The sequence below is a fragment of the Manis javanica genome, chromosome X (genome assembly GCF_040802235.1).
Source record: "Manis javanica isolate MJ-LG chromosome X, MJ_LKY, whole genome shotgun sequence".
Lineage (NCBI taxonomy): Eukaryota > Metazoa > Chordata > Mammalia > Pholidota > Manidae > Manis > Manis javanica.
In genome coordinates this window covers 140,332,528-140,354,529 of record NC_133174.1, presented here as the reverse complement: position 1 = coordinate 140,354,529, position 22,002 = coordinate 140,332,528, and the positions used below count along the sequence as shown (strand labels likewise).

General features: G+C 58.0%; 2 protein-coding genes, 1 long non-coding RNA gene and 1 other non-coding gene across 9 annotated transcripts; 1 reads left to right on the top strand and 3 right to left on the bottom strand.

Moving 5' to 3' along the window:
• Window positions 1-917: 917 nt before the first annotated feature.
• On the bottom strand, window positions 918-3,497 carry RPL10 (ribosomal protein L10). 2 transcript variants are annotated; one of them, XM_017678967.3, is made up of 6 exons: window positions 3,354-3,482; window positions 2,471-2,529; window positions 2,270-2,377; window positions 1,911-2,049; window positions 1,202-1,364; window positions 918-1,124 (listed from the first exon to the last, which is right to left on the bottom strand). In XM_017678967.3, the coding sequence occupies exons 1-6, from the start codon at window positions 3,374-3,376 to the stop codon at window positions 972-974; spliced, it is 645 nt and encodes a 214-aa protein (XP_017534456.1). In that variant the 5' UTR covers window positions 3,377-3,482; the 3' UTR covers window positions 918-971. The 2 variants fall into 2 exon arrangements, with proteins under 2 accessions (XP_017534456.1, XP_017534457.1); XM_017678968.3 differs by lacking the exon at window positions 918-1,124 and having other exon boundaries at window positions 1,207-1,353; window positions 3,354-3,497.
• Window positions 1,400-1,533, bottom strand: LOC118973671 (small nucleolar RNA SNORA70). Its single transcript, XR_005063163.1, has one exon. It is a non-coding gene; the product is annotated as a small nucleolar RNA SNORA70 (small nucleolar RNA).
• Window positions 3,498-3,600: 103 nt separating the features above from the next.
• Window positions 3,601-14,710, top strand: LOC140847480 (uncharacterized). 5 transcript variants are annotated; one of them, XR_012127535.1, is made up of 5 exons: window positions 3,601-7,214; window positions 7,576-7,688; window positions 7,848-9,884; window positions 10,405-13,085; window positions 14,047-14,710. It is a non-coding gene; the product is annotated as an uncharacterized lncRNA (long non-coding RNA). The 5 variants fall into 5 exon arrangements; XR_012127532.1 differs by having other exon boundaries at window positions 3,601-5,203; window positions 5,886-9,884; XR_012127534.1 differs by having other exon boundaries at window positions 3,601-7,458; window positions 7,576-9,884.
• Window positions 14,711-15,640: 930 nt separating this feature from the next.
• EMD (emerin) lies at window positions 15,641-18,008 on the bottom strand. The gene is made up of 6 exons (XM_017646381.3): window positions 17,786-18,008; window positions 17,561-17,668; window positions 17,317-17,394; window positions 16,976-17,109; window positions 16,462-16,508; window positions 15,641-16,378 (listed from the first exon to the last, which is right to left on the bottom strand). The coding sequence occupies exons 1-6, from the start codon at window positions 17,865-17,867 to the stop codon at window positions 16,057-16,059; spliced, it is 771 nt and encodes a 256-aa protein (XP_017501870.2). The 5' UTR covers window positions 17,868-18,008; the 3' UTR covers window positions 15,641-16,056.
• Between the last annotated feature and the right edge of the window lie 3,994 nt (window positions 18,009-22,002).

Below are 22,002 nucleotides of genomic sequence, written 5' to 3'. Positions count from 1 at the left end.
CCAACCTATGGAGCAGCCTGGGTCTCTGACCACAGTGCAGAACAGAGCAGGGGTCTCAGACCAGTGTTTGGCTCTGCAACCAGATCTCTTCAGGGTCATCTTCCAGGCAGAGCTGCAGGCCATGCCACTTAGTGGACCTCTCTGGCCGTTTTTTTGCTGCTTCCCGAGGATATTGCTGAGTCCTAATGCTGTGCTTGCAGAGTAGCCCTAGCACAGTCTGGGTACTGGACAGTCAGCCCTTCAGCATCCTCAGAGCAGGGCTGCACAATTTGCCCAAGGATCTCTTGTGACTGCCAAGCTCCATGGGCCATTTCAGCTGTGGGAGGTCAGACTGGACATCAGCCAATGGTGGTGAGGGCCCCAGGAATGAACCCTGAACAGGGGAGGGGTACCTAGGGCCATGGGTCAAGGTTGCTTGTACTACCCTGAAGACAGGCAAATGGGGTCTGACCCAGGACAAACCTGTTTACTCCAGCGTAACTAGATTACCCTGTCTCCTGTAAGGCTGTTTAAAGACAGGCAGAGATACGCCCAGTCTGATTCATTTCTCATTTCCAGTGAGGTTGCCGATCTGGAAGTCTTGGAAAAAGCTTGCACAGAAGGCGGAGGTCAGCCTTAGGCCACAATCTTTTTCATGACTGGGACAGAACATTTTACTAAGGCAGGACTTGATGCATTTAGACTAACCACTGCCTGGGTTTGCTAGGGAAACTTTGAACCTATAGCCTGATCTAGGCAGAGCCAAGTCAGCATCCCACCTGTGTAAGCAAGGAGGGGCTGCAGATCCTGCATGTGTTCTGGGTTTGTCCCCTTGCTAGCCCTGCCAACTACCAGCTGGCCAGCTTAGAGAAGGGACAATGACTCTAGGGTTCCCAGAGCCACCCCCACCCCGACAAATCCAGACACTAAGACAGATGGACAGGAAGTAGGATTTATTCATAGGTGTCAATAGGGGGGCAGTGCTGAGGCTCTCATGAGTGCAGAGCCCGCCACTTGTCCAGGGGGCCACGATTAGGGATGTATTTGACTCCACAACCATCTGGGATGAGCCGCTTTTCAGCTACCATATCTTCAAACTCATCTGCATTAAATTTAGTGAAGCCCCATTTCTTGGAGATGTGGATCTAGGAGAGACAAAGAATTTAGAAGGACTAGAGACTGAGGCAAGGAAAGATAGGATGAAGACTGCATCATTTCTTACCTTCTGGCGACCAGGGAACTTGAACTTGGCCCTGCGTAGGGCCTCAATCACATGTTCCTTGTTCTGCAGCTTGGTGCGGATGGACATGATGACTTGACCAATATGGACCCTGGCCACTGTGCCCTGGGGCTTTCCAAAAGCACCCCGCATACCTGTCTGGAGCCTAGATTGGGAACAGCATTTGATAAGATGAGCGCCCACTGTCTCCAAGGTCCCTTAGGGCAACCTATACAAGCAACAGGCTGCATACACTACCAAGGAGGTTACTGTTTGCAGCCACTGCACACCGAGCCCCCATGGGGAAAGAGCACAGTCGGCTTAATTGGCTGCAGAGAACACAGAGCTCCAAAACAGATCAGAGTCCTTACCTTACAAGGTGCCACTGACACTGGGCTTGTCTGAAAACCCCCCAAACTGTGACCACACCAGCTACCTGCTTGGTAGCAGATGGCTATCTTCAGGCCTACTCCCTCAGAAGCACCTCCCTACACCTACCACCCAGAACCTGCTAAGAGTTGTGATGGCTTCAGTTTTGTTTCTGGGGGTCAGTCCTATTCATCTATACAGTGCTGGGAGGGGGAACTGTCCACTAAAATATGCTTGCCAGTCCTTGCCCTAGTTTTGCTATGGGTGGTTGAGTCTTAAAGTGTGGCCACTTCTTGGCCCTGACCCATGGAAAATCAAGCCCAACACAGAGGACCCAACTCACCTGTCAGCCCCAGCACAGGACAACATCTTATTGATGCGGATGACATGGAAGGGGTGGAGCCGCACTCTGATGTGGAAGCCATCTTTGCCACAGCTTTTCACCATGTACTTATTGGCACAAATTCGGGCAGCCTCCAGGGCTAGGGTGGAGTAGGGGGTGGGGAGAGGAAGGCAGCAGAATGAGAGATGGAACAGATGCACTCATGGCTCTCCTTGCTTCTCAGGACATCTGTATTGACTGGGTAAATTTTGTAAAGAGGCTCTTAATAAACTGGTTAATTCCAGGGCAATCTGTTCAGGGTCTGGCTGGGAGAGCACATACAAGGGACTAGGCGTGACTACCAAGGAATCCTGCCACACCTTCAGAGGACAGCTGCTCATATTCATCTGATACCATGTGGCCACAGAGTGGGAACTCATCCACTTTTGCCTTCTTCCGCCCCAGATCAAAGATGCGGATCTTGGCATCTGAAAAAAGCTCAGGTTAAGTGTGGTGGGGGACGACACAGGCAACTGAGCTGGAGCAGCAAAATCAGTTTTGGGAACTCTTCCGCTACTTACCAGGGACACCTCGGCAAAAACGAGATTTGGGGTACGGCTTGTTCTTACAATACCGGTAACTGCAGGGGGATACGGAAACAAATTTGCAGGGGTTCACACACAATCTCGACCAATAGACACACCGAGTCACACCCTCAAGATAAGACCAAAGGCAGGCTGGGAAAGGGGTATCGAAATGAGGTGGCCAGAAGTTAAGACTGCACGGACACACTAGAAACACAAAAGTAGAAGTATCTCCCTCGACCCTTATTGAATTTTCAACTTCCTATAAAGCACACTTTGAAGCTGACTTTGTTAAAAAGAAACACAGTAATTCCACTTCAAGATACTGTCTACTTCAAATCTGAAGCTTAACGTAGTCCATGCCATCCACCTACACACTTTGGGCACTTGGCATTAAAAATCCTGAGCCACCCGATGGGCTCGCAGCGCACCCTGTAGGGCACAGGAGGCAGCTGAACACGCTTTGCCGTGACTGCCCTTGGCGTCCGAGACCACACTGCACGGCGCCCGGAACTAAAAAGGGGATGGCCTCCAAAAGGCTCTGAGGGCACCAAACCTGAAACAGCGACGCATTTCCAAGACACAGATCAGGATATAAGGCGGACGACGCTTCCAGCTCCCAACTGAGGGAGCGCATGCAGTCCAGGGTCAATCCGCCACCCCAAGAAAATGGGGAAAAGATTAAAGAGTGTCATGAGGTTTTCAAGTAAATAAGCAAATGATAAAGGAGAACCTAAAGCGACCCGAAAGGTATTGGGAAAAACGTAGTCGGCTTCCAAGACGGAAACCGGCACCAGAGAGGCCCCACCACACGGTTGCTTTTGGCGGCCAAATGTAGTTCTCCCTCTACCCAGTAGTGATACATGGATTTGGCACTCACCACCGGGCGGGGCGACGGCCCATGGCGACACCAGGATCTTCAGTGGCTGCAACGAAACAGACAAAGTCGGAACAGAACAGGAACGCAAGCCTCAAACCGGGGAGTAAGCACAGGGACTGGAACAAACACGTAAACAAGACTACTCACCACCACGAAGAAAAAGAGGCACTCCTGCCCCTGCGCGTGCCTTATATAGGCCGTCCATATTAACACGTAGGAACCATAGAGTTCAGGTCCAGATGGGTGGACACTCTATCAGACTTCCCGACCATAGACGCAGCAGCGCTCTGAGCCTGCGTGCGGGCGTGACCTGCACATGCCCAGATGGGGGAGGCGGCTGTGCTCTAGACAGCTGGCAGCGGTCTGGCGAATCGGGCATCGCCACCTCGGCCCGAGAAGACCGTTTCCGGCTGGCCGTCTTTGGCGTAGAAGCCTTGCCCGAAGATTTGCCTTAACTACGAGAGATGTATGCTCCTAGAGTTGAAGAAAAGTACATTCCGACTGGGACTCACAGCGGCCGTGCGCGTTCCCGGAAATCTCGGGGCCTAGGACACGTCCTCCCGGCCTCTGTCTGGGTTCCAGGACCTGGCCTGGACACGCCAGGCTGGAGCCTCTGCCCTTGTTCTTTTATCGATGGCGAGGCCAGAGCAGGAGGCCCGTTCCTCGTTCTCCCTACCCTAACCAAAGGGTCCAGAATCAGCTTCTATGTAAGCCATGTGTTCGTCCCAGCTCTCCGGAGACCCAGGGCAGAACCTGTGATGGCCTGGGGTGCTCTGCGCTCGTCTGCTAGAGATAGGCCAAGGAGAAGCCTCCAGCCAGCGAGATCCAGGCCCTAAGACAAACTGTGAGCGCCTTTGGAGCAGCCCCGCCCACCATGACCCCCATCACCAAAAAGAGACACTGCTCCCCAGGGTGACCTGGAGAAGGGTGAGGACCACAATGGAATGGCAAAGGAACTGCCATTCCTCCACTCGTCCCTCAGTACTGATCTCTAAGAGCGGCCGTGTTCCATGCACCTGGGAGTTTCAGTCCTCCCAGGGCCAGGAATGTGCTGCCCCACCCCGCTGGCCTGTATCAGTCAGGCACGAGTCAGGATACAAAAAAAATAATAATAATACGTATACAAAGTTTCTCAGCAGAGGGAATTGAATAGGAGCAGTTGGTCGCTCAGGGATGGGAGGGCTGAAGGAACCGAGGGAATACAGGAAGGAGCTGCTGGCCCTCGCCAAAGGGGTGACCCTTTGGCTTTAGGTGGGATCTCAGTTCTGCTCTCTCATCACCGCGAGCACCTTGGAAACCGAGCCTGGCGGCTCCTCAAGCGGCCCCAGCTGCAGCCCCGCGCATTTCCCCACCCCCACCCCCCGTTTTCATTTACTCTGCTTCCCCAGGGATTTCCCTCGTCCACCTGTGGGCCACCTACGCATGTAAATAATGTAACTAAGCGCTTCCCGTTAGGGGAAGTATTTCCTTGTCTTTCCCCCAAGCTGGACTGGCCCCCTTAGAGGGCAGGGGCTGGGTGGCAGAGAAGCACTGCTCCCAGCCCAGTGCCTAGGCAGCAGTGGGTCGTGTGAACAACACACCCCGCCCCCGCCCCCGCCCCCGGTGACTGGGGCTGACCGGCCAGCTTGGGTCAACGAGGAACTGGCAGCAGGCACTCAAATTCCACCCAGAGTCTCCTCGCTCTTGTCACGCGTGCACAAGATACGCACCACCCAGAAAGCTTCTGTTGAGAGTTTAATAAATTTGGTCATGTAAAAATGTGTCAACTTCTTGACAGCCCCAAATAGCAAGCCTCCTCTTTCAAGACAAGAGACGGACTGAGGAACCGTATCTGCAACATACGTAACAAGGTAACAAGGACTAACAGTCCTAATTATACGACAAGTAAAGTATCTGGGGGAGGCAGTTACCTAGTATCTGTTAACATTTTAAATGCCCAGAGGTTTTGACCTGGCAGTTCCACTCAGAAGTAATTGATCATCCTAGAGGGGGATTGATGCATGTCCAAAGCTGGTAGTTGCAGTGTTACTATTAATAGCAAAAAATAAAAAGAAAGAAAAAGTACATCAATTGGGGACTCATTACATAAATTACACTACACGTACTCTTATCAAATACCGGGCAGCCAGAGAAGAAATGAGCTAGACGTTTGTGTACTGACGTGGAGGGATTTCGAAGATACCTTGCTTAGTTAATCACAAATGTGTAGAGCCTTATGTTTTTTTAAAACCGTGTGAGTATGTTGGTGATCACATAGAAGGATACAGCTAGAAGAGAGAAAATTGTTAACGATCTTGCTTCAAATAATGTTGTTTTCTAAAAAATTCCAATCGTGTGTTTTAAAAACGTGCAGGGTGGTCATGTAAAATGTACGGCCACTGTGGAAGGCAGTTTGGCAGTTTCTTTTAAAGCTAAACATCCACCTCCGTAGAACCCAGCAGTGGCACTCTTGGGCATTTATACCAAAGAAAGGGAAACTTACGATCGCACAAAAAACCTGTACATGAATCTTCGGAACGGGTTTATTTGTAGACACCGAAAACTGGGAAGAAACAGTGCGTCCTTCCGTAGGTGAATGCTTAACAGACTGGTTGATCTACACCAAGGACTATAGCTAGCAATACAGAGGAAGAACTAGCTATCCATGCAGGCGACAACTTGGATGGCTCACAAGCGCGTTATGTGAGTGAAAAAAATAAAAAGCCCATCCCAGGTTATACACCGCAGAGGTTGCATTAATGTTAACAGTCCTCGGTGACACAACTGCAGGGACGGGAATACAATACTGGTGCCACGGGTTGGCGGGAGGGGGGAGGCTGTTGGGACACTGATGGCAGAGGGGGTCACGTCAATCTACACGCGTGACGGAACTGCAGAGCTACTGCGTGCGTGCGCGGGCACGCACACGAATGAAGCCCGGAACAGGTCCTCGGATGGCGCCAGTGAATCCCATTTCCTGGTGTGCGGTGGCGCTAGATGTGCAACGTGCTGACACGGGGGGAACTGCGGGAGGGCCCCCGGCCTCCGGGACGTTCCTATGGAACTTGCTGTGAATGTAACCACTTCAAGATACAAGTTCACACGAAAAGCACACAAACAGGGCTCAGCGTATACACACAGGACGACTCGCGCGACTCTGCGCGGGGAATCTCCGCCCTCGCTGCGGAGAAGCCTAGCGTCCGGCAGCAAGGAGTAGGCCCGGCGCGACAGGCCCCAACAGCCGAGAAAGGAGGGGCTCGCACGCGACTGGCTTGTTTTGATTGGGCAGAGGCAGCGGCCGCCGGGTCCCGCGGCCTGAGGGCGGGCCTCGTTACGAACAGAGCTTGCTCATTGGCTAAGATAGCCGGAAGGGGTGGGTAGGAAGGCGGTACTCCGCGGCCTGCGGGGCGGAGCTTCCGGTGGGCGCGCTGAGGAGGCGTGAAGAGAGGGGCGTGGGGGCAGTCCGGGCGGGGCCCGACGCGCCCGGAAGACGGCCCGGCCTCCTCGTCACCGCCCTCCCCGGTCCCTGGACTCTGCCTTCCGCCCCTCCGAGTCCTGCGCGCCGTCGGAGTCCCGCCTCCGCGAGACCCTCCGTGAACGGAGGCCGGGGAGAAGCCTCCACCAAATCCAGGCCCCGGGAGGCCGTTGGGGGCCCCGTCAGGCTTCCCTCCCGCCGCTCCCGGCAGGACTCCCCTCGCTCCGCCCACTGTATGAGGGAGTCTGGCCCTCTAGGCGGCCAGGAACAGTAGTATATCGGGGGCCCCAGGGCCTGATGAGCCGGGGAAGGAGGCGGCGACCTGGCGGGGATGGCGAAGAGCAGGGTCACTTCACCTCCGACTGCGCAGACCTGGGCTCTGGGAGCGGCCTTGTTCCGCGCTTCTGGTAGCTTCCACCCTCCGAGGGCCCAGAACGTGGCACCCCACCCCTACCTGCACACACACTGCCTCTCTGTCTCTGTCTCTGTCTCTGTCCCTCTCTCCCTCTCCCCCCGCCCTCCTGCGTGTTCCCACGTCTGGCCCGCCGTGATCCAGCGCACCTGAGTGTGTCTGGGACTGTTCTGCGGAAAGCATGGGCATGGATACCCCCCCAGCCCCACCTCCACACAAGTGCGGTTACCCAGGGAGAGGTGGGCAGAGCCAGGGCCACTGCCCGGGGGCATGGTGTCCACCGGAGATGTCTGTCCATGCTTCTGGAAGTGGGGACGGCAGGAAGGTAACAAAGTCTTCCCCATGCCTCTTGACAGAGGTGGCCCTGCTGGGAGGGAATCCTGGCCAAGCACGCCTGTTCTCCAGGACGCCCGCCCTGTGGTTGTGGCCGTCAACTGTACCTTCCTGCCTCTCGCCTGGGGAGGTGAAGGTGAGCCCCGCAGAGAAAGCTCACGGCTTCTCTAGAAGTGGGTGCAATCAGCAGCCATCCATCCCGGCCATTCTTACGCTGGAGGGTGCATGGGGACCCCTGGAGGGCTTGTTCCAGCCCGGGTTGCTGGGCCCCACTCCAGAGTCTCTGATGTTGCAGGTCTGAGGTGGGGCCTGAGATTTTGCGATCCTAACGAGCTCCCGGGTGATGCCCGATGCTGCTGGTGCGGGGACCCCACCACGAGAAGCGCTGCTCTAGAGGCCCGAGACTCCTAGGTGTGTGCCCCTTGCCCTACCCGGGGCCGGCTCCTTTGCAGGGGTCCCCACAGGCCTGGGAAATGCCAGAAGGTTTGCTGGCCCTCGAGAGATCAGGGGCTTCCGATTGAACAGCAGTCACCCTTCCCTGCCTGGGTGCACAGAAGAGCGCCATCGGCGGCCCAGGCGGCAAAAGGTGTCGGGTTTATGCAGATGCTGGGCAGTTCCCCAACTGGGGCTGATAACATCTGGACGTGTAAGGGAGAGGGGCGGAGGTTAGATAGGTGCCTGGGAGCGGGGATGGAAAGAACTCCCTGACGAGGCAGAGAAAAGACCTAAACACAGAGCCGGGGGCTGTCAGAGGAACAGGGGTCCTGAGACCTGAGAACATGGATTTGGGTGAGCATGGAGACCAGAAAGGGGGTCGTCTGCTGCGGAACTGCCCCGACAGTTGTCTGGTCTCTCAGTGTGGCCAACCCTCTAGCTGGTGGGAAGCTGCTGCCTTTCCTGACAAATGTTCCTCACCAAGGGGCCTCCCAGCTCCTGGGTGATGGTGCCCAGACCTGCCCAATGCCCGGCACCACTACCTCCCCGCTCTGGCCAGTCTTTTCCGTGCCTGGTCTTTGTTCAGCTCCACAGTGGCCTGTCCTCTGGTTGGAGCGGCCAGTGAAAGGCAGTGCCAGCCACTGGCCGCCATTTGTCCCCCAAACGAGCAGCTCTGGGAGCCGGGCACCTGAGCTCGTTCCAGGGAGAGGTGGGCAGAGCCGGGGCCACTGCCCGGGGGCATGGTGTCCACCGGAGATGTCTGTCCGTGCTTCTGGAAGTGGGGACGGCACTTTGGTGGAGCAGCCTTTGGCTTTCATTTCCCATGTCCCCCTCCCGCCTCCTCGACCCCCTTTTCCTGTTGGGTCCTGGGGCTTTTGTGTCATCAGCCTTCCCAGGCTTTTCCTAATGGCTTCTGGGGTTTCTTGTCGGTTTGTGGCCTCAGACTTACTCAGAGTGGCTGTGTCCATGTAAAACCGTGTTATCAGTTACCCAGTGCTGCACACCAAATTACCCCACACGTGGCACCTTGGCAAAGCTAACGCTTGTGAGCTCCCCGGCGTCTGAAGGACAGGATCCCGGAGGGGTTCGCTGCAGGGCTCTGGCTCCGGGTCCCTCACAGGCTGCAGTTGAGGCCTCAGCTGGGGCCACAGCCATCTGGCCTGCCTGGGGGGAGGCTCTGCTTCCAAGACTGCTCGTGTGGCTGGCAGGGGCCTCCGTGCCTCCCCAGGGAGGCCTCTCCATGGGGCTGCTCGGGACAGGGTTTCCCCCAGAGCCAGGATGGCTGTGGGGTAGGGAGAGGTGGGAGAGAGGGGGGAGACAGATGGAGAGGAGAAAGGGGCCCCAAGAGTGAAGCCGCTGCTTTTTATAACTTCACTGCTAAGTGACACTCCCTCACCTCTGCTGTATTCTCATGGGTCACACAGGCCAACCCTCCAACAGTGCTAGAGGGGACAACACCCGCTAGGGCATGGGTGTCCCTGCTCACAGCGAATGGAAGGCTCCGAGGAGTGTCCTTGCTCGCGAGCCTGGATGTGGGACTCCTGGTCCCGCACAGGCCCCTCAGAAACGTGTCCTTTGTCTAAGCAGGCAGGGGTGGCACGTTCCAGCCCCAGGCCCGAGACAGGCAGAGCCTGTGTTTGTAAGGATAGAGTGTGCCTCCTCTGTCCTTAAAGGTTGCAAACAAAACACACAAAAAGCCAGAGAAAGGAAGGAGGATGTGTGACAGAGCCCCTGGGTGGCCCGCAGAGGCGTGTGTGTGCTCTCTGCCCTTGGCAGAGGAGTTGGCAGCCCTCCCTGGCAGCAGTGCCAGGTAGCTGTGCAGTCCCGGGCGCAGAGGCAGGAAGCACTTTCTCCTCAAGGCGGCCCCGTCAGGACCGGCAGCAGCAATCAGCACCACGTGAGTCCCACCCAGGCCTGGGCCACAGGATGCTCCCCAGTCCAACGTCCCCACCCAGGGGCTCAGTCTTGCCTCCACCCCCTCTCCTTCCTCCGGGCACGGGGGTGGGGGGCAGCTGCCCTGCCTCTGGCGGGGCGACCCCTCTCTGCACACAGGTGCTGGGCCCTCCCTCCTCCTCCCCTCCCACCTTCCCCCACCAGCAACTGTGGCCTCCGTGGGTGGGGGCAGGGAGCGGAGAGGTGCGGACCACGTTGTGGAGGTGCAGGCTGAGCCCCTTTTTCATCATCAGTGACGATGGCAGGCAGTCCCACGCTGCGCTCTGGCGGCTCAGGTGGTGGCAGGAGCCAGCCTGAAGGTGCAGCCAGAGTGGGGGGGGGGGTCAGGGAAGGAGCTCCTACTGAGGCTAAAGGAGGTCATTTGCATCTTGTCTCCCTGGAGACACGCGCACCGCATCCTTCCTGGCTGGGACTGGAGATGACTTCCCCATGACAAGCACAGTAGCTCCAACTCTGTCGCACAGGTTCTGTGGGTGGAGAGTGCTTTTCCTGTGGACTCTCGCTGCCGAGCGACGCCGGGGCCCTTGGCAACAGCTCCTGGCACTGTCCGAGGCCACCATGGGCCTCTTGAGCCCAAGGATGGCAGGTTTTGGGCGCGCTGGGCTCTGTCTCCCAGGAGCAGAAGCGGAGACCGAGGCGGTGCTTGCGAGACCTTACCTCAGGGATCGTGGTCGTGGCTCCTGGGGACACCCCTCAGCCGGGGTGCCAGGCCACACGATCCTGGAAACGGCTCCCTGAAGATGTGCAGGCCCGCCACAGCCCCGCACTCCCGAGCCACCCGACCACTGTCTTCACCGCCTCTCTGGCCTGTGCCTGAGCTGAGCCGCCCTCCTGTCCATCCCCTGGCTCTGGGCAGGAGGAACGGCGAGGAGGGCCTGGCTTCTCTGCAGTGTTCCCTGGGAGCCCACTGCGGAGGGCCGTGGAGGGCTGGGCGGGTGCTGGGTACTCTCCCACCTGGCCGCTGGCAGGCTTGCCCTGGGGGAGCTTCTCCTGGCGCCCTGCCCTGCAGATGGTCATAGTCATGGCTGCAGCCAGACCCTGTCCCTGCCCACCTTCAGTGCCCATCCTTGGCCCTCACCCTCTCTGCCCAGGGACATGGGTGCCTTTCCCATTGAGCCCAGGGTGTGTGTGCCCGGCCAGTCCTTGGCAGCTGTGCCGACCCAACGGCTACCCCCAACCCCATCCTCCACTCAGTGGCTTCCTCGGTCCTGCTCCCCTGGCGGCAGCCTCGCTGGGCACATGGGGGCCTGCCGTGACGCCAGCGGGGAGTGGTGGGGGTGGCCAAAGCCAGGCCGACGTCTGAGCAGCGCAGAGCCCTCCCTGCTCTGGGCGGTACCCTCCCTGGACGTGCCTGTGGCCCGAGGAGGCGGCCCGTGCAGGCGCCGGGCCCTGCCTTCTGAAAGACCTGTCCACGGCTGGGACGGGCTGGAGCCCTGGAGTGGGCCGAGACCGTCCTGAGCCGCGGCGCTCTGAGTGCGCACGAGGTCCCCGTGGTCGGCGCCTGTCACTCTGCATGTTCGCCCACGCTGGCTTAGCGGCCACCCCCTCCTCAGCCCGCTGGCGCCATCAGGGGTTCCCCAGGTGCTGCCCTGGAGCGGGGTGAGGCCACTCATGCCCTCCTGGTAGGTGGCCCCTGCAGGAACCCTAAGGGTCCCCACACTAATGTTCCCCTTGTTGAAGTGCAGGGACTCCCTCACTGTCGGGTAGGTGGCAGCCCCACCCTGAGGGGCCGGTGTTCCCCTTTCCTCACCCAGGGCCCCTCCCAACCTCCTGGGGGGACAGGCAGCCGGGAGGGTTGGGTGCAGAGGTGTGGCCACGGCAGGGGGGGAGGCTGGCTGTGGAGTGGTTGGCTCAGCCGTTCCCCTGCACTGCCCTGCCCTGTCTGGACTCAGACCAAGTAGGACTGGCAGGATGGGGGTGGGGGGGTGGCGGGAAGGGCCCTGCTCCCAAGTGAGGCGACCTGCAGTCTCCTCCCCAGACTTAGTAGGTGAGATGGGGCCAGCATGGGGAGGGTGTGTGGCCGGGACCACTCTGCTCCTGGCACCTGTTGGTGAGCAGGGCTTGGGCGTGGGGCCCGGTGGGGCCAGGCCACCACCGCTGCTGGCTCTGGGCGGGTGGCCAGGCCTCAGCACCGCGTGTGTGAGCCCCGCCGAGGGGGCCCGGGCCTTGGCCTTGCCCCTCCCTGTCTCCTCCTAGCAGACCAGGTGACCTCTGGGGATTTGCTCAGGGCGGCTGGGTCCCAGGCCCTTTGTCCCCAACAGGATGGGGTCCCGGTGCGCCTTTTCCTGGTGTCCTGGTGCCATCTGCCTGTCCTCCCCCCGGGAGCCCAGTCTCGCTCCCTCCCACCCTGGTCCGGGCAGGCCTCAGGCTGAGGCCTGGCCTCTCCTGCAGTCTCTGTCCAGGGCTGTTCCCAGGGACCTGTTTCCCCCAGGTCGGTGTCTTTCGCCCTTGCCGCCCCACGGTGTGTCACAGCTGCCTGGGCACGGTGTGGCATCCTGGGAGGGGACAGGGACTCCTGGTAGCTAGCTCGGCTCAGCTCTGGGGGCCGTTCTCCCGTGGGGACGGGGACCCCACCAGGCAGGGGCTTGGGAGGGGATGGGAGGCAGGACTGTCTCCTCTTGGTGGGGCCCCTACAGGGATAGGGCAAGAGGCTCTGGGTGACTTCGGGGGAGGGCGGTGTGCCCCGTGGGTGCAGGGTCCTGGGTTGCCCGGTGGTCCAAAGGGAGAAGAGGAGGATGCCTCGGGGGGCCCTGTATGCCCCCACTGGCACTGGACCGCTCTGGGCCTGGCTCTGCCGCCTCCTGCTCGTCTCCGGCCAGGTTGCATGAAGAAGCCTCCAGAGCGCACGTGCCTCCACCCTCCCCAGCCGGCAAGCACAGTGGGAGAAGGCCAGGCCAGGATCAGGGCCTGACTCCACTCAGCTGTGTGCTGCCTGTGCTGGGTGGGGGCATGGGAGGTCCCATTTCCAGCGACTGGCCACTGCGGGCCTAGGGCAGCGCCAGCACTGTCACAGCGAGGATCCAGTGCCTATTTCCTGTCAGGTCTAGGTGCCAAGGTAGTGAATCCTCCTGGAGCCACAAGCCAGGCATACCTTCACTTGTTCTCTTGCAGGGGTGCCTGCTGAAACTGGGATCCAGTCAGCCTGGTAGGCATGCTCTCTACCTTGAGAAGCTGGCTTTGGTGCTTTTGTGTGTAGGCAGGGGCACCCCTGGGCCTCCAAGTGCTGTTTGTTGTTTCCAGATGACCTGTCCAGGCAGAGTTTAGGGGCAGGGTCAAGAATGCAGCTTTTGGGTTCACGTCCCGCCTGTCTGCATAGCTCTCCTCCCAGTCCCTGCTGGGGATGCCAGTCAGCTCCCCAGTAGCTGCCAATGCTGCCCACTCCCAAGCCCAGCAGTGGCCCGGCTACTGTGGCACCCCCACAGCAGCCCACTGGATCGCGCAGCTGCTGGCTCCCACTGTACCACAGGGCAGCACAGAACGCTTTCCGGGGAGTGGGGGACAGAAGGGTGGGCCTTATCCCTGAGGACTGGGAGTTCTGGAGATCTCGGTTGCCATGTGCGGATACCCTGGACCGCTGGGTTCTCTTTGGGAGGGCGCCCCCTTGGAGCTCTCAAGATAGGTAGTCCCAGAGCTCTGAATAGCACTTGGTAGAGACCTGGAAGTCTGGGGTTCCGTCTGGGGCCCACAGAGCCCTGGAAAGCATTTGAGTTGGGGCACGTAGTGCACTAGGGAGCACTCAGAGCCCTTACGGAGCTCCACAGCCTTGGGGATTCAGTGGAGCACAGAGCCCTGGGAGAGCATCGTTTGGCTGAGGGAGCACAGGGTCCCACCAAGTCCTGGGGAGTGGGCCAAGCCTGAATGCAAATCCTGGGGCAGGCCCAGAGCAGCCAGGGACTTTCAGGATTCCTCCTTGGGAGTAGGGTGTCTCAGAGCCCTGGGGCAGGAGGCCCAAGTGGGAGCCCTTTAGGGACTCTTGAGTCCTCAACAATTCTCCATCTGACACTTGGTCATGAATGAGTGTGGTTACCCTTGGGGTATAAATGAATGAAAAGGTGACTATGTCACATGGGTGACAACTGTTTCCTCCCTTCTCTCTCTTATGCCAGATACCACAGTGGTTGCCAAGCACACATAGCGCCCCTCTCCTTTCCTGTCCCTGATGAAGAAGCTGAGGACCTGAGGCCTAGTGAGGGATCCCATCCAAAAGTCATGCCATCTCTCTCCCCTTCCTTGGGATGCCTCAACCCAGTTCCCCTTCTTTTTATACTGTCCCTTCTCTCCACCCCAGCTACTTCAGAGCATCAGCGTGACAACCTATCCACTTCCCCAGACCCCATGTGTGGCCTGTTAGGCAACACTTGCGTCTGCTCAGACCTCGCCATGTCCCAGCCTGTCAGCAGTCCCCCAGGACAGTGCTAATAGGGATGCTGTAGTCAGAGGTGCAGTTGGTACCTCCTCTCAACATGCTTGATTAGGGATCACATGTCACTGTGCTCCTCTGGGGTCCTGGTGAACTGTGACTTGACACAGGTTCACTGACCTGACCATCAGGCCCTATTGTTACGAATGACAATCTCTTGCCCACGCCCACTGCTCACCAGGGAGCATCCAGGTCTCAGCCCTTGCACTATTGCCAAGGGGCAGAGGCCAGGTGCCTGGAGAATCCATGCCACAGGTGGCTGGAGACTGGGGCTTGATCCACGTTGAGTGGCTTGCAGCAAACAAGGGAGGCTGACACTGGGTGGGGGGGAGGTCAGAAAATTAAAAACAATTCATTTATTTCATTCTTGTCTGTATATTTTAAATTGCTAAAAAGCATGTTACTTTTAGAAAAACCACACCCAAAAATATGGTGGAAAGACGAGAATGCTGCAAAAATAAACGGCCAGGGGGTTCCATGCCCAGCCCTGGCTGGAGCTCACTATGTGGCCTTAGGTGAGAGCCCTGGAGGCCCAGAAGCCCTGGATTCACATGCAGGTGCTGCACGGGCGCTGTGCCAGGTGAGACGCTGGGCCGAGGCCCAGTGCCTGCAGCAAGGAGCTGCTCAGAGGCAAGAGGGACAAATGTTAATGCTTTACCCACTAGGGAAGCCCTGGCTGAGTCTCTGCTTCCCACTGGCTGTGAGGAGCAGAAACCAGCCCCTCTGTACTTTCCCTCCCTCTGCTGTTAGCCCTAGAGCCTCAGGTGGCATTCTACCCTGGGTTTTCTCAGCGCCTGCTTTTAAAAATGCCTGTAACCTTGAAAGATTCCCAAATACCCATGGCAGAAAACCTGGAGATGGACAAATGAAAATATAGCCGGTTGAAGAATTGGGTTACCCAGAGGTGAGGAATCTGAAAACATTGGGAGCCTTCCCCAGTTTTCCAGAAGTGGCCCACCAAGCAGATGCCATTTCCTTTCCATCCCCCTGCGTTTGGACAGCAAAGTGGCATCAGCTCTTCATTAGAATACCTGTAGCAGGCAAGGTACATGCAACTTCGCCTGCATATGTGTGGTTTTTCTGCACCCTGTGGCACCAGTTACCTTCCTAAGTCCTAACAAGAGCTTTGGGTAATGAGTTAATGAGTGGACCCTACAAGTCAGGTACTAATGTGTTCATGGGTAGCATGGGATCCCTACCCCAAACCCAAAGCGAAAAGGGAGAACCAAGGCTCTTGAAGCACCAAGACCATCCCTCCCTTAGCAGGAAAAGCCCACACGTTAAAAATAAATGGTCTTTATTGTGTATCCACGAAAACAGTCAGGGTGGCCTTGGGTTACCCCCCAACAAGGTGACAATGAACAGGAGGCATGCAATGACAACCAACAAGTTCTCTTCCAGGAGAAAGGTCTTGACCTCCTGGGCCCTAAGGGTCAGAGCAAGCAGGGCCAGGAGGCTCCAGAGGAAGGCCTGCCCTGGCCCACCATGGCAACACAGAGGGCCTGGGCCTTCTGCCTCTCTGGCAGGACAAGGCAGGGGGAGCAAGCATTGCACTAGGTCAGGCCCAGTGCACCCAAGCTAGAACACACAGAAAAGCCCCCACCCCCTCCCCCAGCAAACACTGCTAAGGCAGTCAGCCAGGACTTCCAAGAGCAGCTGGCCCTGCAGCCATGAAGCCAGACCCTCAGGGCTCCATTCAGAAGGGGTTGCCATCCTCAGCCTGCATGGAGTAATAAACAAAGAGCAGGAAGGCAGCAAACACCAGGAACAGGAGCAGCTGGCCCCAGAGTGGGACCTGGCGGTCCTGGCCCAGACCAGCCCCAGGGACCTGCTTTTCTGGCCTGATGGCACGGCGGGTGAGCCACGAAGGCGGAGGAGATGAAGATGAGGATACAGGGGAGGTGGAGGAGGTCGTAGGATAATAGGATAGACCCAGGGAGCTCCTGGAGATGTTGGAGACTGGGCGGTGGTGTGCGATGCTCTGGTAGGTACTGTCCCGGCCATACATGGGGTGTTCCCTGAGGCAAAGAGGGGGACCAAATGGGCCAGGAGGACCTGGGCCCAGAATCAGCCACAGTCCCCAGCCCTCCTTACTACTCACCTATCTTTGCTCTCCTCCTCAGAAGAGAAAAGACTGTCATTGCGTACCTACAGAAGAGAGTAAGGGTGAGGGAACTGGCTGGGAGGGTCAGTGTAGCCCTGCTGTACCCCTCAGTCCAGACCTCCCAGATGACCTGACGTTACTTAAAGGCCTGGGCCCTGCCCCCTCCAGAACCCTTCGGAGTGCTCAGCCTTGCTACTTGTCCATGGGGCCTTGATACTTGCTCAGTGACTGTCATGGCTGCCTAGATCCTACATTCGGCCCCATGATTCTCAAAAAGAGCTCAAACCTGGATCCCAGACCAGGGTACAGGGCATGTGCTGTGTGCTTTAGTCAAAGAGTTCTGGTAACACGCCCAAAGATGACGCTGGCCAGGCAGGTGTCTACTGACCCCACCTCTCCCTGGAGCTTTGGGAGCCATCATTTGTACCAAGGGGTCCCCTTAATTTATCCAAACCCAGCTATAACCCCCTCAGGATATACCCAAGTACAGTGTGCCTGGCAGCCTGCTCACCTGGTGGTGAAAGGTGTCAGCATCTGAGAGTGAAGCTGAGGGCTGGCGGAAGCCCTTGGATGTGCCCACAGGCTCAGGCTCCCCGTAAGTCCTGGTGGTCAAGTAACTCTCCTCATAGTAGTCATCACTATAGCCTTGGGAAAGGGGGGCAGTGGTAGCAGAGGGGGCAGTGGTGTCCCAGCCTGGCCTGATGGCCCTAAGCTGAAGCCCATTTTGGGATCTGTGACACTGTTTCTCCTCTCTAGGGCTGCTGAGGGACAATGGGGATTGAGATCTCAGGTTCTCCCTGATACTGGAAATGGAATGAAGGTATCAGGGTGCCCACCCCATCCCTATCTTACCCTTGCTCTGGTAAAGTAAGGCATCCTCTTTCTTCGGCAGATCGTACATATCGGAGTCCACGGATGCTGAATCTAAGTCTGAATGGAGGAGGGGAATTCGACCATTTGACCCCAGAGCTCCCTTCCCTTCTCCCCGTCCCCAAACCGATCAGCGCCCCTGCCACACCCTGAAGACCCCATCCTCCCTGTCGACCAAACCCTGTCCCCACAAGCGGCGGGGGAAACTCTGGGGCTGGGGCCTCACCGGAGAACCGATAGGAGAAAGAGGATGCAGACGAGTTTGGGGGCGAGAGCCTCCGCCTCTGGGTCTCATATTCGAAGATTTTCTTTTCGTAGAGCTTGCGAGTGGAACCTGGCCATACACAGGGCACGGGGCAGTCAGGGGCGCGGGCTGGGAGCCCGCAGGCAGCGCGGGGAGGGGGCCCGCCCCGCCCGCCCCGCCCGCCTCCCGCCTCCCGCCGTCGCGTACCCACGACAGGCCCATGTGGGATGTTGTACTGGCGCAGCACAGCGGCCAGCTCGGCGTCCGACAGGACCGCGTAGTCGTCCATGGCGGGCGGTGGAGGCCTGGAGGCGGCCCGGGCCTAGGGACAGGGGCCGAGCTGCTGCTGCCTCGGAAGGCGGCGGCGGCAGCGCGACGGCGTCGGGAGCGGCAGCGCTCACGTCAGAGTGCGTCACACTCGCGTCATGGCTGCGGACTGCGCGCGCGGCGCGGGGCGGAGCCAGGCCGCGGGGAGCGGTAGGCGCCGACTGGCCCGGCCGCGGGAGTGGGCGGGGCTGCGCGCCCGGAGGAAGGGGCGGAACCGACGAGGTGGGAGGTGTCACCCTCCGGCGTGTTAGAGCTACACGGGACGGAGGGGCAGGGCCTACGCGCCCCGCTAATTGTGGGAGCCGGGTGGTTGGCCAACCGAGAGACGTTCGCCGCTGGCTTGTTCTGGAGAACAGCGAGGAGGGGCGGGGCCTGTGCGAGTCGAACCGGCAGAAACCGGCCAGGAGGGGAGAGTTACACGAGGCGGGCGCGGTCGGCACGCCCGGCACGCCTCGCCCGCCCCGCCCGCCCCAAGTCGATTGGGCTCTTTCCGGACCCCGCCGACCGCCTTCCGCAGGCGCCGGCGCTCGGGGTTCCCGGCTGCACCCGAGCCAGCGGCCCTGGCAGCAGCTGAAAGGGGCCCGAACCTACAAGCGAGCCCTCGGAGAGCGCGGGTCTCGGGCCAGGCTCTGATGGGAGCGCCTTGCGCGCGTGCGCCACGCCAGGCAAGCGGCCGCCCCCCCAGACCCTCTGTCCCAGGCCGGCCTTCCCGCTCTGCACGGCCCTGGCCCGCGCACCTGCGCCCGCCTGTCCCCACCGCCTCCCTCCCTCACCACTCCACCCGGGAGAAAATGGGGCACTGGGCCAGGAGGCCGCCAGCACTCCAGGAGCAAGCAGTCTTGGAAGGGGCCGGGCGTGCCAGTGGGTACTGGCAGAGGGTGCCGTGTGATGCGTGCAGAGACCGCGAGCGTCTGCCTGACCCACTTTGCGGTCCACCTGGGACACTGGGGGGTTTCCTCTCCTGTTGGAGTGGACCCTGAGCCCAGTGTGACCTGGAAGGTGGCCAGGAAGCGGGTACAGGGGCTGTTCCAATAAGGCTTGGCAGGCAGGCAGGCACTGAGCACCTGGGTCTGGGTGGGCTTCAGGGCCTGTGGCAGTGCAGAGAGGGTCCTGGAGGACAGGGGTGCCAGGGAACTGAGGGGCGGTGAGACACGGCAGGCTGCCAAGGCCTGCTGAGGAGCCTGGACTGTCCCTAGGAGTTGATGAGGGCCTTGGTCAGTAAAGACCTATTCCTTGGAGATTGGAAAGGAGGTAACAATCCCATTCTAAACAAAGGCAACTGATGGAGTGTAGGCATGGGAAGACAAAGTGCTGTGTTTGTTCTCACAGGGGAGAGCTGAATAAGGGGAACAAGAGAGGAGGGTTCTAGCCCAGCCGGGGAGGGTAACACCAGTCCTCCCTGGAGGTGTGTTCATGGGATGGGGAAGACGTTGCCATGCAAGAAGAGGTGCTGTTGGTCGGGTTTTAAAGTCAGGGTAAAACCTGCTTTGTCTCCCCAAATAGGAGAAGGTGTGTGTGGGTCCCCAGGCATGTGTGTGGCAGTAAGAAGGGGGAGAGCCCTGAGCAGGGCAGGGTCTTGCTTATCTTTCAGAGCAGGGAGGGAGTTGGCATGTGGGCTCTGGGCTGCTCAGGGGCTGCTTCAGGGAATTTTGAGTTTTGGCAGGATCAAGTTCCCCAGCACCTCTCCAAGCCTTCTTCTGCAGTACTGGCCCCTGTCCCAGAGGCTCAGTCCTCCCACATGCCACCCCTCCCCATAAGGATCCAAGCTGTTTCCTTATGAGGTCAAGGAATTCTAGGTTTGCCTTCTCCCCAAGGAACATCCCCCTCAGCACCTGCCTGGCACTCTACCTTCTATGCTTTCCTCCATTGCCTACCTCACTATGAGGTCCCACCACGGATGGCACCAGGAGGCCGAACTGTGATGGTCCCCCTCACCCACCCTGTGGGCATCTGGAGCCCAAGTCCAACCACATTGCAGTGCAGACCCATCCTAGACCACCATAAACCCAGCGTACCCTTGACCATCAAAGCTGATGCTCTCTGCACCATCCAGAGGGGAAGGTGGGGTCCCAGAAAGGAGGAGACTTGCCCGAGGCCCTGAGTGCAGTGATTCCTGCAGAGACCATTGCCCCAGCCAGTACCTATTACTCAGCTAAATGACCTAGGTGGTGGGGCCCAGAAGGGGTTCCAAGTGGTCAGAGGGGCTGTTGGGGAAAATTTGGGCTCTCCAGGGGAGTTTTCCTGGGAAGGATGACCAGAGTTTAAAAAGGGGAGGAATTTATCTGGAACTGTAGCCAGGATGAAAAGGGCTAGGAAGTTACTGATTCCAAGTCAAGAATGAGAAGATAGTTTCTCCTTTAAGGATGGGAATGGCTTTAAGTTATACAGAAAAATACAAACCAATACACAGAGTCCAAGGGAACAGTTGTTCACTGGGCTATTAATATTTTATTTAAGATCAGAATCTTAATATTTTAGTATAATACAAAACAACTTTCCTCTTCAAGAATGTTAAAGATCCTTTGGGTTTTACCTGGTATTTGATTGCTTCTTGAAACATTGCTCAGTAACAAAAGTAGTAAGAAGACAAATATTGTGAAAATTAACGTGTGGAAGATTATAACACAGTATAAAACAGTGAATGGTTGGCTGACCAAAGCCTTCTAAAGAATGCCTGTGTTCCCACCCTGGAACACATCAGTTAATCTCACTACTAGTCGCATGGCTAGTTGGAGATTCAGCTGGCCTTGAGAGCAGTAATGAAGTTGATTCTAGAATTTTACAAAACCTTCAACACAAGGAGGAAAGGTCTTTAATTTATTACCATCTTCACCAGGGAATAGCCCGTGCTGTACAACCACCCTAGACTTGGAAGACATGCAGACCAAGGACCAAGTGTTTTGGGGGAGATGGGTGTGTTTTGGGGGAGGGAGGTAGTAGTGTAAAGACTATTCACATGGAAGTAGGGGTGTGGAGGTCCAGCCACGTGGTCACCAGCTCTTTTATGCCTCCCCCACACCTATTGCACCCCTGGCTCTGATTGCAATGCTTATGGTAGGTGGGTTTCCTCCCTGAAAGGACAGCCTTGGTCATGAGCTCCAACACAGCCACTTCAGGGGTCTGAACTCAGGTCACTCATCTGTGCTCGTCTATCAAGTGATAACCCACTGTCCTCCCCAGTGTGTATGTGTGGGTCGTTGATGAGGCGTGGGTTCCCACTGGAGGGAATACCGAGAGATCCTGGCACTGCCAGGAGATCCCACCTGGGTCAAAGTGGAAAGGCCATCCCCAGCCGAATCAGCAAAGGCAGCAGTGGCTCCCGGGAGGCTGGGGGGGTGATCAGCACCTTCCTGTTAGTGTCTGTAGCTGGATCGCCTAACTCATTTAGCAGGTGTGACCAAACTTCTTCCTCCCTCCCTCTCCTTTCTTTTCTTTCTCTCCTTTAATGAAGTAGAATAGAAAAGAGCAGAGTGCTTTTCAGGTCATAAGGGAAAGATCTGAAAGTCTCATTTGGTGAAACGTTTGTTTCAGTGATTTGTCAAACTATGTGACTGCACACGTGCTGGCGCAGGGTGTAAAATGTAGCTCTTGGGGACTGTGGGCAAAATGTTAAACACTGCTTTATGTGGTCTTTCCTGAGGAAGTGACATTTGAGCTGCTGAATCTGAAGCTACCAGGAAATAAGCACGAAAAAGAGGAAGAGGGAGCTGGCAGTGCCAGGCTGTGGCTGTGCCTACACAGCTCACGGACACTTGGCTCTTTTGTGGCACCCCACTGCACACTGCCAGACTTCAGGACTACACTGCAGTACGTTTCTGCTGCCCACTCCCAGGCCAGGCCTGGCGTTCAGCAAGGGCCAGATCAGTGGCAGCTGGATTGCTTGCTCACCACCGGGCTTTGGTCCCCACCCCACTGCGGCCTTGCGGGTGGTAGGTACTCAGGAACACCCGCAACGTCTGTTGTGCCCCAGCCCAGAGGGCAGAGTCCGACTTGCCTGGCCAGCAGGGCTTGAGACAAATGCAGGGAGCCGTGACTGTGGGCGGCTCCCTGGAAGAGGTAGCCTTTCCAGCTGGGCTGACACGTGGGCCCTGTAGGCT

What these genes read in the sequence shown, in the direction of transcription:
- RPL10 (XM_017678967.3), bottom strand. Translation starts at nt 3,376, where the DNA reads ATGGGCCGTCGCCCCGCCCGGTG. An exon ending in TTTTTGCCGAGGTGTCCCTG is followed by an intron (nt 2,378 to 2,470) that starts GTAAGTAGCGGA and finishes AGCTTTTTTCAG; the next exon opens with ATGCCAAGATCCGCATCTTT. An exon ending in TGAGCAGCTGTCCTCTGAAG is followed by an intron (nt 2,050 to 2,269) that starts GTGTGGCAGGAT and finishes ACTCCACCCTAG; the next exon opens with CCCTGGAGGCTGCCCGAATT.
- EMD (XM_017646381.3), bottom strand. Translation starts at nt 17,867, where the DNA reads ATGGACGACTACGCGGTCCTGTCGGACGCCGAGCTGGCCGCTGTGCTG. An exon ending in CTTACTTTACCAGAGCAAGG is followed by an intron (nt 17,110 to 17,316) that starts GTAAGATAGGGA and finishes CCCTTTCCCAAG; the next exon opens with GCTATAGTGATGACTACTAT. An exon ending in CTGACACCTTTCACCACCAG is followed by an intron (nt 16,509 to 16,975) that starts GTGAGCAGGCTG and finishes TCTCTTCTGTAG; the next exon opens with GTACGCAATGACAGTCTTTT.